General features: G+C 46.7%; 1 protein-coding gene across 1 annotated transcript in view; it reads right to left on the minus strand.

The window, feature by feature from the left end:
* LOC147120556 (low-density lipoprotein receptor-related protein 1-like) overlaps nt 1–13,576 on the minus strand; it is a 2,135,446-nt gene that overhangs the window by 986,739 nt on the left and 1,135,131 nt on the right. Inside the window, exons 13-14 of the mRNA XM_085986655.1 lie at nt 12,742–12,961; nt 11,242–11,440 (exon numbers count right to left, since the gene is read on the minus strand). Coding sequence (XP_085842781.1) covers nt 11,242–11,440; nt 12,742–12,961 — 419 coding nt within the window. The remainder of the gene's footprint in view (nt 1–11,241; nt 11,441–12,741; nt 12,962–13,576) is intronic.

Consider the following 13,576-nt stretch of genomic DNA (forward strand, 5'->3'; position numbering starts at 1 on the left):
AATATTTTGAACATAATCTAGAATTTGTTTCAGTCCTGCTGAAACACAATTGCGGTATTCAGTGAATCAGCTCACTATTAAGTCCTTCTAGAATGCAACAAGTACCCCTCCTTCCTTGAAGTTTTGTCATGACGTTTCTATGAAAGTGTCCCATTGATGCGTAAATGGGGATGACGATGTTTTTTTACTCTTCCAGAGCCTGGAAGCTTCATCGAACCAAGCAACAAGAAGAACAGCAACAAGAGTAACTTGCATTTATATAGCAGTTTTCACACAGTAAAATGTCCCAGAGGGCTTCACTAAAAAATGGAAGAAAGTGGAAACTGACCATGAATAGCGAAAGAGACTGAAGACATGGTCGTACATGTTGTGTATGTACCTTTAAGAGAAGAACTGATTCTATACTGCAGTACCGGCAGTGACCACCCCTGTATATAAAGCCATAGCAGGCTTCTGTACTTCAGTCTTGAATTACTCTCTGTTCAGCAAATACCTGTTTTATTGTTCTCCTGCAGTCTGAGTATTATTGATCCTCGGACACTACACTGGCGACGGGCAGGTTTGAACTCACCTGCAGTACTGCATCACCTCACAGGGATCTTTTCCCTGAAGAGAAGCTTCTTGGAGGTCGAAGTCAGAACGGCGGGCGTCGACCGCGGGCAACCGCCCAGGGATCCATCGGAGAGTTGCAGGGGAGGCTGTGGAGAGCTGGGCCTGGCTCCCCAGTCGAGGTGTTGCAGCAAGTCGTGCTGGTAGCAGGTAGTGCGCTGACCCTTCCGGACTGCTGATAGCAGAAAGATTCAATACAATGTCTACCCCAGAGGAAAAATAAGGGTGCCAGTTGAATACAACGGCAAGGAAACACAGAAACTGTATCTATATATACTACCGGATGGAGGACCACCACTATTGGGACGTGAATGGATCCAAAAAATAGAATTGGATTGGCATTCCATTCAGGCGCTAACTGTGACTGATAAAAAGGATGATGACGTCACACCTGGACGACTGTCAAAAATTCTAACTGACGCGAAAGAGGTGTTCCAACAAGGACTTGGGACTCTAAAAGGAGTAACGGCAATGATAAAAATTGAAGATAACGCAAACCCAAAATTTTTTAAGGCCAGACCGGTACCTTACGCGATCCGCCCAGCCGTTGAAACAGAGCTGGAGAGTCTGGAGCATTCGGGTGTGCTGTCCAAGGTAGACTGGAGTGAGTGGGCCACACCCATCGTTCCTGTAATGAAGAAATAATTGAGCAGCACGCCTGGGGAACCGAAGAAGGTTCGCATCTGTGGGGACTTCAAGGTAACTGTGAACCCAGTCCTGCACACAGTACAATATCCACTTCCACGGATAGAAGATATTTTCGCCTCACTATCTGGAGGGAAACGCTTTAAAAAGATTGATCTGGCCCAAGCGTATCTACAAATGGAGGTGGAAGAAGCATCTAGGAAATACCTCACGATAAACACTCACAAAGGCCTTTACCAGTACAATCGACTGGTATTCGGGGTAGCATCAGCCCCGGCTATTTGGCAGAGGGCGATGGAACAAGTCCTGCAAGGGTCCCGGGGACCCAGTGTTATTTGGACGACATCCTGGTTACGGGCGAAAATGACAGTGAACACCTTGCCAACCTGGAGCAGGTGCTCACGAGATTACAGGAATATGGGCTACGAGCCAACCGCCCCAAATGCGAGTTCTTCAGGAGACAAATCTCGTATTGTGGCCACATGATTGATGAGGAAGGGTTGCATAAGTCGCCGGACAAGATTGAGGCTGTAGTCAAGGCTCCAGCACCGGAAAATGTGTCGCAACTGAGGTCGTTCCTCGGGTTGGTGAACTACTACCATAAGTCCTTGCCGAATTTATCTACAATTCTGCACCCAATGAACGCCCTACTGCAAACTGGAGTAACATGGAAATGGAGTGATGAGTGTAAGGGTGCCTTTCAGAAATGTAAATGCCTAATCACTTCAAAAGAAGTATTGGCCCACTACAATCCAACACTACCGATTCGGTTAGCATGTGATGCGTCTCCCTACGGCATCGGAGCGGTGCTGTCACACAAATTCCTTGACGGTTCAGAGAGGCCAATAGCCTTTGCGTCACGCTCATTAACCTCAGCCGAGTGTAACTACGCCCAGATTGACAGGAAGGCCCTCAGCCTGGTGTGGGGGGTGAAGAAGTTCAATCACTATCTGCACAGGCAGAAATTCACCCTACTGACTGATCATCAGCCCCTGGTCTCCATTTTTAACCCAAAGAAGGGCGTTCCGGTGATGACAGCGCAACGGCTGCAAAGATGGTCACTTTTTCTAGGGGCACATCAGTACGACATAGAGTACAAGGGGACGAAACAGCATGGAAACGCTGATGGGCTGTCGCGCCTACCGTTGCCTACAGTAGAGGAAGCACCTGCAGTGGACCCTGTTGAGATATTCCATGCGACCATAGTCGAATGTCTACCTGTTACAAACTCAAGTATAGAGAAGGAAACCCGAAATGACCCGACACTCTCTCGGGTCTATGATTTGACGGTGAAGGGATGGCCAGCACATGGCGACTCACTGTTGCCAGCATTCTTGCCAAGGAGAGAACAGCTGTCAGTGTGCCGGGGGAACTTGATGTGTGGATCCCGAGTGGTAATTCCACCCAAGTTGAGAGATAGAGTGCTCAATGAGCTTCATGAGGGTCATCTGGGAGGGGTAAAAATGAAGAGTCTAGCCACGGCGTTTGTGTGGTGGCCGGGAATCGATAAAGAAATTGAGGATATGACCAAGAGATGCACAGGATGCCAGAAGGTCCAAAACGCTCCACCACAGGCCCCGCTACATCCATGGGAGTGGCCCTCATCTCCATGGCAACGGGTACACGTGGATTTTGCTGGTCCATTTATGGACTCAATGTTCCTAATCGCTGTGGACGCCCATTCAAAATGGCCAGAGGTCATCAAAATGTCCTCCACCACCACGGAGAAAACTATTGCAGTCCTACGGACCATCTTCACCAGGAATGGCTTGCCAGAACAGATTTGCTCCGACAATGGGCCACAGTTTGTCTCCGAGGATTTCTGGAGGTTTCTGAGGAATAATGAGGTGAAGCATTACACATCTGCCCCGTATCATCCAGCCACAAATGGATTGGCTGAGAGGTTTGTTCAGACCTTTAAAAAGGCAATAAAGGCAATGCATAATGACGACATACCACTACAACACAAGGTGGATAATTTCTTGTTTGCTTACGGAATGCGACACATGCAGTCACCAACCAAACTCCAGCCATAATGTTCTTCAACCGAAGGCTAAGATGTCGCCTGGATTTGCTCAAACCAAACATAAGATGAGATGTTGAGGATAAGCAATTCCAGCACATAAATGAGAAGCCAACCAGGAGCTTCAAGATAGGGCAACCAGTCTTGGCCCGCGACTACCGAACAGAAAAATGGCAGCCAGGAACGATATGCACACAGCAGGGACCACTAATGTACACAGTGGATGTTGGAGAGAGCATCATGAGACGCCATGCTGACCAGATTCTAGAGTCACAGGAACAAGCCAAACCCATACCACGAGCAGGTGCACCTGGTGATGAACCCGAAGTACAGATTGCGTCTACCTCAGAAGCAGTGGTATTGGAAGCTGACGAACCAACCAATGACAATGAGCCAGAATCAACTCCGCCGCAAGAACAGGATACTCGAGAAAGGCGTTATCCAGTCAGGATCAGGAAGCCTCCTCAAAGACTGAACTTATAAATGATTATTTCAGTTGATGTATATAGTACAGAGAAAATTGTAATTGTAATTAGTTATTATTTAGTTGTTAAATGAATGTTATGTACTGTTTATCTAAAAGGGGAGGAATTGTTGTGTATGTACCTTTTAAGAGAAGAACTGATTCTATACTGCAGTACTGGCAGTGACCACCCCTGTATATAAAGCCATAGCAGGCTTCTGTACTTCAGACTTGAATTACTCTCTGTTCAGTAAATACCTGTTTTATTGTTCTCCTGCAGTCTGAGTATTATTGATCCTCGGACACTACAGTACAGATATATATTGTGGCATTTGGAGTGGAGGAATGCAGAAAGACGCATGGTTTTAGTAGAGACTTCCAGAGTGCAGGGCCATATTATGGCTGAAGTCTCTGCCACCAATATTTTCCATTATTCTCCAGTCATGTTGCACAAAATCTTTCTCCTCAATTTTTTAAATTTCCCCGCAATCATATTCTACCTAAAAATATCCTAGCCACAGCAAAACCAATTCCCCAAAAATACAACTAACATGACTGTTTTCTCACCCACTCTATTATATTCCCCTTAAAATAAAATGTACAACATAATACACACATACAAGTTCAACACTTTAGAAAGGAGTTACAATCCTGCTTAGAAATCTAATCCCATCTTCTAATCAAGCCAACAATATTCTCTGCGCAGTCTGAGATATTTCATGAGACCTCATGAATGCCCCTGCCCTTAGGTACACCATCCCTAATACTTGATTGTTTGGACTGACTCAGCCTGTCTAGTTAAAGCCTCACTTGAGCAAGAAAGCAAAGGGCCCATACCGCACTTCTATTTTCCAAGGGAGTGTACCGCAGGCATACAGGCTGCGTTTTTCTACTGGGAGCACGGACTCAGCCCTCAAACGAGCACAAAGACCTTATTTTTCCACCTTTTGGCCAGCTGCCTTTCTCTCCCTGGTGTGAGGTAAACAACGTGCCAACAGTGTGCTCAAAAATCATTCACTGCAAAGTTCTAAACCCTGCTGACACCTTCAGCTCACTGGCCAGTGCTGCTAGTCTCCCCTTCAGGGCCTCACTCTTCCCAGACAGATGCTGTCGACACCTGTTTTGAATGCCCCATGCCTCTCCACTTGGCTTCCCAGTTATCCACAAGCCTCAGTACCAGGATGTCCTGCTTTTCTGGACTACCCACCTCTCCTCCACATCCTGACCCAGAATCCACCTCAGCTCGGCACAAGCCCAAACTTGCTCTGCTCCCAGCATCGGGCCCATCTCTGCTGCATTCCTTGAGCCTGTCTTTACTCTGTTCCCTGGAAGTGGGTCTGGCCTACCATACATTCTTTCCCTAATGTCCACTGCATGCTTTGTATTTATAACATCGGAATCACTGAGTATTTTTATAACAATTTATGACATTAATGTAAAAATATTTTGTTTATAGTTCCGTATCAGGTCAGACAGATGTGATTAGCATGTGTTAACCATATGACTGTTGACACAATATTATTTATGTGGTTACCGTAACCAATCCCTGAACTCCCAGACTGACTCTCAAATCAAGTCCACACCGCTCTGTTCTCTCAAACCCAGCTGCAGCCTTCCAACTACTTCCAAGGCTTCGGCTTCAGTTTCCCTGCTTTTTCCAAATCTGAGCCCAAACCTCAAAAACTCTGCTCACTTCCTCAGAGGCTTGGCCTTCAGCCCTGGTTCCGAGCCATTACATTTCCTTGCAGAAAGACAAGATTCGATATGTTCCACCCACCCCCCCCCCTCTTCGAGAGACAAATAGTTTTTGTGACTATCAGAGTTTTAGCCCCAGTCTGCCTTCAAGTCTCCATGGTAGGTGAAAAGAAACACAGGTAGCTTGATCCATAAAGAAAAGGAGGAGAGGAAATACATGAGGAGCATTCAGGTACCAGTCAGATAAAAGAGAGAGGCATAAACACAGTGAAATACATAAAGGAGAGTAAGAAAAATAGTCACAGACAATGAAGAGAGGAATGGAAGCATAGTGGTTATGTTACTGGACTAATAATCCAGAGGCCTGAACTAATGATCCAGAGACATGAGTTCAAATCCCACCACAGCAGCAGCGGTAATTATATTCAATTAATATAAAGCAGAATAAAATTATATTCAATTAATATAAAGCAGAATAAAATGCTAGTATTAGTAATGGTGACCTCCGACGTAAGGGGCGCTCTGCGCTCTACGCAGAGTGAACACACGAAAGGCTACTGGACCGGATAGCATCCCTGGACGGGTACTCAAGGAATGTGCTGATCAGCTGGCTGATGTCTTCACCGCCATCTTCAACCTGTCATTGGCCCAGGCAGTAGTCCCTACATGCTTCAAGACCGCCACCATCATTCCTGTGCCTAAACAAGCGGCTGTGACGTGTCTGAACGACTATCGACCTGTCGCACTCACACCCATCATAATGAAGTGTTTCGAGAGACTGGTCTTAGCCCACATCAAAGCCAGTGTTCCTGCCTCCCTTGACCAACACCAGTTTGCCTATCGGGCAAACAGATCAATGGAGGATGCAATCACAACTGCTCTACACTCGGCACTGAATCACCTAGATGGTAAGGAGACCTACATCAGAATGTTGTTTATAGACTGCAGCTCAGCATTCAACACTATCGTCCCCAACAAGCTGGCCACCAAACTCCAAACTCTTGGCCTGAACACTTCCCTCTGCAACTGGACCCTGGACTTCCTAACAAACAGACCCCAGTCTGTCAAATTAGGTAACCACACCTCCCCCTCCCTGACCCTGAACACGGGGGCCCCACAAGGATGTGTGCTGAGCCCCCTCCTCTACTCCCTCTTCACCCACGACTGTGTGGCTGTTAATGGTTCCAACACCATCATCAAGTTTGCAGGTGACACCACGGTAGTAGTCCAGATCACCAACAACGATGAGTCAGCCTACAGGGAGGAGGTCCAGCATCTCGTGAAGTGGTGCGCCGACAACAACCTGGCCCTTAACACCAAGAAAACAAAGGAAATAATCGTGGACTTCAGGAAGTCCAAAGGCGGAAGTCACACCCCCATCCACATCAATGGGGCGGAGGTGGAAAGGGTGGCCAGCTTTAAGTTCCTCGGAGTCCACATCACGGAAGACCTCTCCTGGTCCCTCAACACCTCCTCTCTGGTGAAGAAGGCCCAGCAGCGCCTATATTTCTTGAGGAGGCTGAAGGGATGTAATCTGTCACCCCCGACCCTCTCTAACTTCTACCGCTGCACTATAGAGAGCATCCTGACAAACTGTATCACGGTATGGTATGGCAGCTGTAGCTCCCATGACCGGAAAGCCCTGCAGCGGGTAGTCAAAACTGCCCAACGCATTACCGGCACCCGGCTACCGACCATAGAACATATATATCAGAAACGCTGCCTACGGAGGGCACGGTCCATCATCAAAGACACTACCCACCCCAGCCACAGTCTGTTCGCCCTCCTACCATCTGGAAGACGCTACAGATGCATTTGCACCCGTACGACCAGATTTAGGAACAGCTTCTTTCCCAGGGCTGTCATCCTACTGAACTCCACAAATAAACACTAAAGCCTGCACATCTGCCGATGCACTTTATTATGGTCATATTTATGCTAATATATATGTACGAATGTATGTTGAAATGTTTAAGTGTCCTAATCCAAATTGTACACTCTCGGGAGCCGCAAGCCTACATTTCGTTGTACTGCACTTGTGCACTAACAATGACAATAAAAGTTGATTTGATTTGATTTGATTTGATGAAACTATTTGATTGTTGTAACAACAATTTTTACGACAATGGTTCACTAATGTCCTTTAGGGAAGGGAATCTGCTGTCCTTGCCTGGTCTGGCCGATATGTCACTCCAGACCCACAGCAATGTGGTTGACTCTTAACTGCCCTCTGAAATGGCCTCGCAAGCCACTCAGTTGCAACAAACTGCAACGAAAAACAATAAGAAAAATAAAACTGGATGGACCACCTGGTCATGACAACAGCACACCCAGCCCAGTCGACCCTGCAAAGTTCTCCTCACTAACATCTGGGGACTTGTGCCAAAATTGGGAGAGCTGTCCCACAGACTAGTCAAGCAACAGCCTGACATAGTCGTAATCACAGAATCTTACCTCTAAGCCAATATCCCAGACTCCTCCATCACCATCCATGGGTATGTTGTGTCCCACCGGCAGGACACACCAACCAGAGGTGGTGGCACAGTGGGAAACAGTCGGGAGGGAGTGGCCCTTGGTGACCTCAACATTGACACCGGACCCCATGAAGTGTCATGGTTTCAGGTCAAGCATGGGCAAGGAAACCTCCTGCTGATTACCACCTACCACCCTCCCTCAGCTGATGAATCAGTACTCCTCCATGTTGAACACCACTTGGAAGAAGCACTGAGGGTAGCAAGGGCACAGAATGTATTCTGGGTGGGGGACTTCAATGTCCATCACCAAGCGTGGCTCAGTAGCACCACTACTGACTGAGCTTGCCGAGTCCTGAAGGACATAGCTGCCAGTCTGGGCCTGCGACAGGTGGTGAGAGAACCAACACAAGGGAAAAGACCTTGTCCTCATCAATCTACCTGTCACAGATACATCTGTCCATGACAGCATTGGTAGCAGTGACCACCGCACAGTCCTTGTGGAGAGAAAATCCCTTCTCACACTGAGGACACCCTCCATTGTGTTGTGTGGCACTACCACCATGCAAAATGATTCAGAACAAATCTAGCAGCTCAAAACTGGGCATCCATGAGGTGCTGTGGGCCATCAGCAGCAGCAAAATTGTATTCTACCACAATCTGTAACCTCATGGCCCAGCATATCCCTCACTCTACCATTACCATCAAACCAGGGGACTAACCCTGGTTCAATAAGGAGTGCAGAAGAGCATGCCAGGAGCAGCACCAGGTGTATCTAAAAATGAGGTGACAACCTGGGGAAGCTGCAACACAGGACTACATGCATGCTAAACAGCGGAAGCAGCATGCTATAGACAGAGCTAAGCGACCCCACAATCAACAGATCAGATCAAAGCTCTGCAGTCCTGTCACATCTAGTTGTGAATGGTGGTGGACTATTAAACAACTAATGGGAGGAGGAGGCTCCATGAATATCCCCATCCTCAAAGATGATGGCACCCAGCATGTGAGTGCAAAAGACAAGGCTGAAGTGTTTGCAACCATTTTCAGCCAGAAGTGCCGAATGGATGATCCATATCGGCCTTCTCCTTAGGTCCCCACCATCACAGATGCCAGTCTTCAGCCAATTCAATTCACTCCACATTATATCAAGAAAGAGCTGAGCACACTGGATACAGCAAAGGCTATGGGCCCAGACAACATTCCGGCTGTCATGCTGAAGACTTGTGCTCCAGAACTAGCCAAGCTGTTCCAGTACAGCTACAACACTGGCATCTACCCAACAATGTGGAAAACTGCCCAGGTATGTCCTGTCCACAAAAAGTAGGACAAATCCAATCCAGCCAACTACCGCCCCATCAGTCTACTCTCAATCATTAGCAAAGTGATGGAAGGTATTGTCGACAGTGCTATCAAGTGGCACTTACTCACCAATAGCCTGCTCACTGATGCTCAGTTTGGGTTCTGCCAGGACCAGTCGGCTCCAGACCTCATTACAGCCTTGGTCCAAACAGGGACAAAAGACCTGAATTCCAGAGGTGAGGTGAGAGTGACTGTCCTTGATGTCAAGGCAGCATTTGACCAAGTGTGGCATCAAGGAGCCCTAGTAAAATTGGAATCAATGGGAATCGGGGGAAAACTCTCCATTGGCTGGAGTCATACCTAGCACAAAGGAAGATGGTTGTTGTTGTTGGAGGACAATCATCTCAGACCCAGGACATCGCTGCAGGAGTTCCTCAGGGCAGTGTCCGAGGCCCAACCATCTTCAGCTGCTTCATCAATGATCTTCCCTCCATCATAATGTTAGAAGTGGGGATGTTCACTGATGACTGCAGTGTTCAGTTCCATTCACAACTCCTCAGATAATGAAGAAGTCCATGCCCGCATGCAGCGCGACCTAGATGACATTCAGGCTTGGGCTGATAAGTGGCAAGTAACAATCGCGCCACACAAATGCCAGGCAATGACTATCTCCAAAAGGCGAGAGTCTAACCACCTCCCCATGCCATTCAACAGCATTACCATCGCCGAATCCCCCACCCTCAACATCCTGGGGGTCACCAGTGACCAGAAACTTAACTGGACCAACCACATAAATACTATGGCTACAAGAGCAGGTCAGAGGCTGGGTATTCTGTGGCGAGTGTCTCATCTCCTGACTCCCCAAAGCCTTTCCACCATCTACAAGGCACAAGTCAGGAGTGTGATGGAATACTCTCCACTTGCCTGGATGAGTGTAGCTCCATCCACCACCTTAAACATTCACTCCCTCCACCATTGGCATACCGTGGCTGCAGTGTGTACCCTCTACAAGAAGCACTGCAGCAACTCGCCAAGGCTTCTTCAGCAGCATCTCCCCAACCCCCGACCTCTACCATCTAGAAGGACAAGGGCAGCAGGCGGATGGGTACACCAACACCTGTAAGTTCACCTCCAAGTCACACACCATCCTGACTTGGAAATATATCGCTGTTCCTTCATCGTCGCTTGGTCAAAATCCTGGAATGCCCCCCTAACAGCACTGTGGGAGTACCTTCACCACACGCATTGCAGCGGTTCAAGAAGCCGGCTCACTACTACCTTCTCATGGGCAATTAGGAATGGGCAATAAATGCTGATCTTGCCACCAACACCCACATCCCAGGAACAAATAAAGAAAGAGACCAGCAAAGCGATAATTAAAGAAAGAGACATTTAAACAAAAAACTTTTGTCCATGTGCATATATATAGTTCATGGCTATGGCTAATCACAGCTTTGATATAAACAGAATATTCTGTTGATATTGATGTCTTCACATATAAAGCCACAGAACATGAACATATACCCCTATAGTCTATGAAGTTTCATTTTTCTCCAGGAAAGGCTCTCTCTGTATATTACGGCTGCACTGTGGTGCCATTTTTAATTTGCCACAATTTTTAGGAGCTCATCTGCGTGAGGACAAGGTACAAATGGAAAATAATGCTTGTAGTGTGTGTTTGTAAAGAAAACTGCTCAGATAGCACATATCAGACACGATTCTATCCGTTCATAAATGAATGCTCAGACACCCCTGAGAAGTGTCACATGTATCACAGCAATCCCCACAAGAGATTTCTTGCTCTGTGTTTACTGTGTTATTTTGCATTTTAATAGGATTTATAAATCATGATGGATTAATGTTATTTTTATTCTTTTGTTTAGCTGTCCTATTTAAGTTTCTCATAACAAGAAATAATGACTAGCTAGATTTGCAAAAATAACTACTACCTTATCCTTACATAATTTATTTTTAGAGATTTGCCCAATTAAATTAAGAAATTATCTTGTGTCAGCATCATGCATGTATAGTACCTTGTAGCTGTCGTTGTTGCTGAACATCGTAGATCCTCAGTCCAAACAATGGTGGCCTTTCTCTTCGGAGCAGTGAAACATTTCTTGCTATCAAGTCCAATTGAAAAATGGTTCCATTTGTATATTCAGTCCAGAAAATAAATTTCCCGTAATGTGACAATCCAAAAGGGTGATTCACTTCCTTGCCGCCATATACGATCTGTGATATTTGTAAAAGCATAAAAATAAATATAAATAACATTGAAACTGAACAGAACCTGATAACAAAAGAAAATATATGATCAGCGACAAACACATTTATCACTTAGCTCCAAGAATCATGCTGTGAACAAAGCTATTTCAAGTGTATTTGGCAAAAATATAATTACTGTGCGTAATGTTTTGAACTTAAACTTTTATGGTTCTTGTATGATTCATACAAAATTTGGCAGTGAATATAATATTTTCTTTTAGGAATGTAACAGACTAAGCACGAGGGCCTAGAAATTCAGGCGCGCGGCTTTTGGCTGCACGGAGGTTGGGGCGCTTGGGGTGATGGGCGAGGATTGCAGGGTTCAATCCGTGCGCTTGAATGGTGACGCCCGAGGTGCCTCTGGTATTGGGCCTTGGGCCTCATTTCTATCAGATGGTGAGCTGCGGAGAGTAAGAGGCATCTTATGAGCGAAGCGTCTGAAGATCGGGCCACTGCAACACTCGCAGCCGCCCTCTGGTAAGTGAGGAAGGGGGGGGCGATTGGTCGCCTGGGTGGGTGGGGAGATCGGTGGCTGAGGGGGCAATCGGTCCTTGAAGTGGCAGAAATTGGGGGCGGCTGTGGCGGCATTCTTTAAATGTGGGGTTGGTAGGAGCTCTCCTGCTCCTTTCAGCTCACATTCAGGTAAATATATTTTAAAAGCTTATCTTCTTGGTTGTGTCCCACTAGGCAGTCCCTTTAAGTCCCAGGTTAGCCTGGTTTTCCTGAGTGCAGCCAGTGCTGGCGCTGGTGCTGGCTGCTTCAGGGCAAACTAATCTTGCAATGGGGGCCTCAAACAGGCCCCTTAGTAACATAAGGAAAGAAACTAACGCTGTTGCAGGCACAGGCACTGGATGATGATTTTTTGGCCTTTATCAATATGGCGGGCGGCGCACTTCCAGCTCGTAATCAGCGTGCAATACCTGCACACTTTATTGGAGGTTTAGGAGGCTGTTTATGCACCTGTAAAAAGGACACTGCATGGCTGATTATCTAGACCGTAATGTTTATAATTAACTGACCTTTTTTCTTTTCATTTGACTGAATTCAGTTGGTGCAGAACCCCATGGAAAATACTAGTATCTGTGAAACAAGTGCGTCACTGAGCTCCTATTACTATTGCTTGCTTTATTTTGCAGGCCGGGGTGGAATTTACTTTTGAAGAATGTGTTCATTGTTTGCTTTATTGTAAAATCCTATTAAGTTTGAGGCTTAGTGCCATGAATTACATAATTATTTGCAATGGTACACAATAACAAGATTACACTCACCATTCTATCTGTGCCATTTAAAAAGATTCTTTCAATGTGATCATAGTATGCATCACACCAATAAAGTATTCCAGTGGTATAGTCTAGGGTTAAACCATTGGGCCATAGCATTCTTGTTGTTACGAAGAGCTGTCGATTGGAACCATCCATCCATGCTTTCTCAATTCTTCCTGTCATGTTGTCTATCTCTTCCTCTTCCCAATCTGTCCAGTACATCCAGCTGCATACAATGCAGTAACACGTTATCATTTTTGTCAGTAATACACACAATAAATTATATTTAATAAAAATCTCTATAGTGTAATATCTGAAATCTTCAACAAACTGTTTTATTTCCATATTATTTAAAAGGGGTGGATTCATTAGTAACTGTGATCTACAACAACAATTGTAATTTTCACATTTATGTGCAATTCTAGATTATGTACATGCAATAGTGCCACGCGCATCGGCACGTAGCACGTAGTATTACAGGCCTTCCTCCCCTGATTAAAGGGGAGGGGCCTAGCACAGCACGCACCAGGGCCCTGCTGGACCACCGGGGAGCGGGGTGCCAGGAAAACAAGAGGAGTGCTGGGCTGACCGATCGTGGCTGGCACCTGTCATGAGGAAGCAAAAGGGGGCAGGTGCTGGCAGGTGGCCCCCAGAAAAATGGCCGCCCGGCACCTGCTCTTTAATTTGCGCCACCGTGGCCACAAAAATGCCACCCTGACCCAGTTGGACACATCGTCCGACGGTAGGTCAGGGGGCGCAACTGAAGTTTGCGGCCGGGGTGCAAGCGGGGCGCTGCGCCCAGTGATGATATCATCGCTGGAGGTGCAACGGCATGGGGCGC

This window comes from Somniosus microcephalus, chromosome 4 (genome assembly GCF_052327205.1).
Source record: "Somniosus microcephalus isolate GS21.2 chromosome 4, FLI_Smic_1.0, whole genome shotgun sequence".
In the NCBI taxonomy this organism is placed as follows: domain Eukaryota; kingdom Metazoa; phylum Chordata; class Chondrichthyes; order Squaliformes; family Somniosidae; genus Somniosus; species Somniosus microcephalus.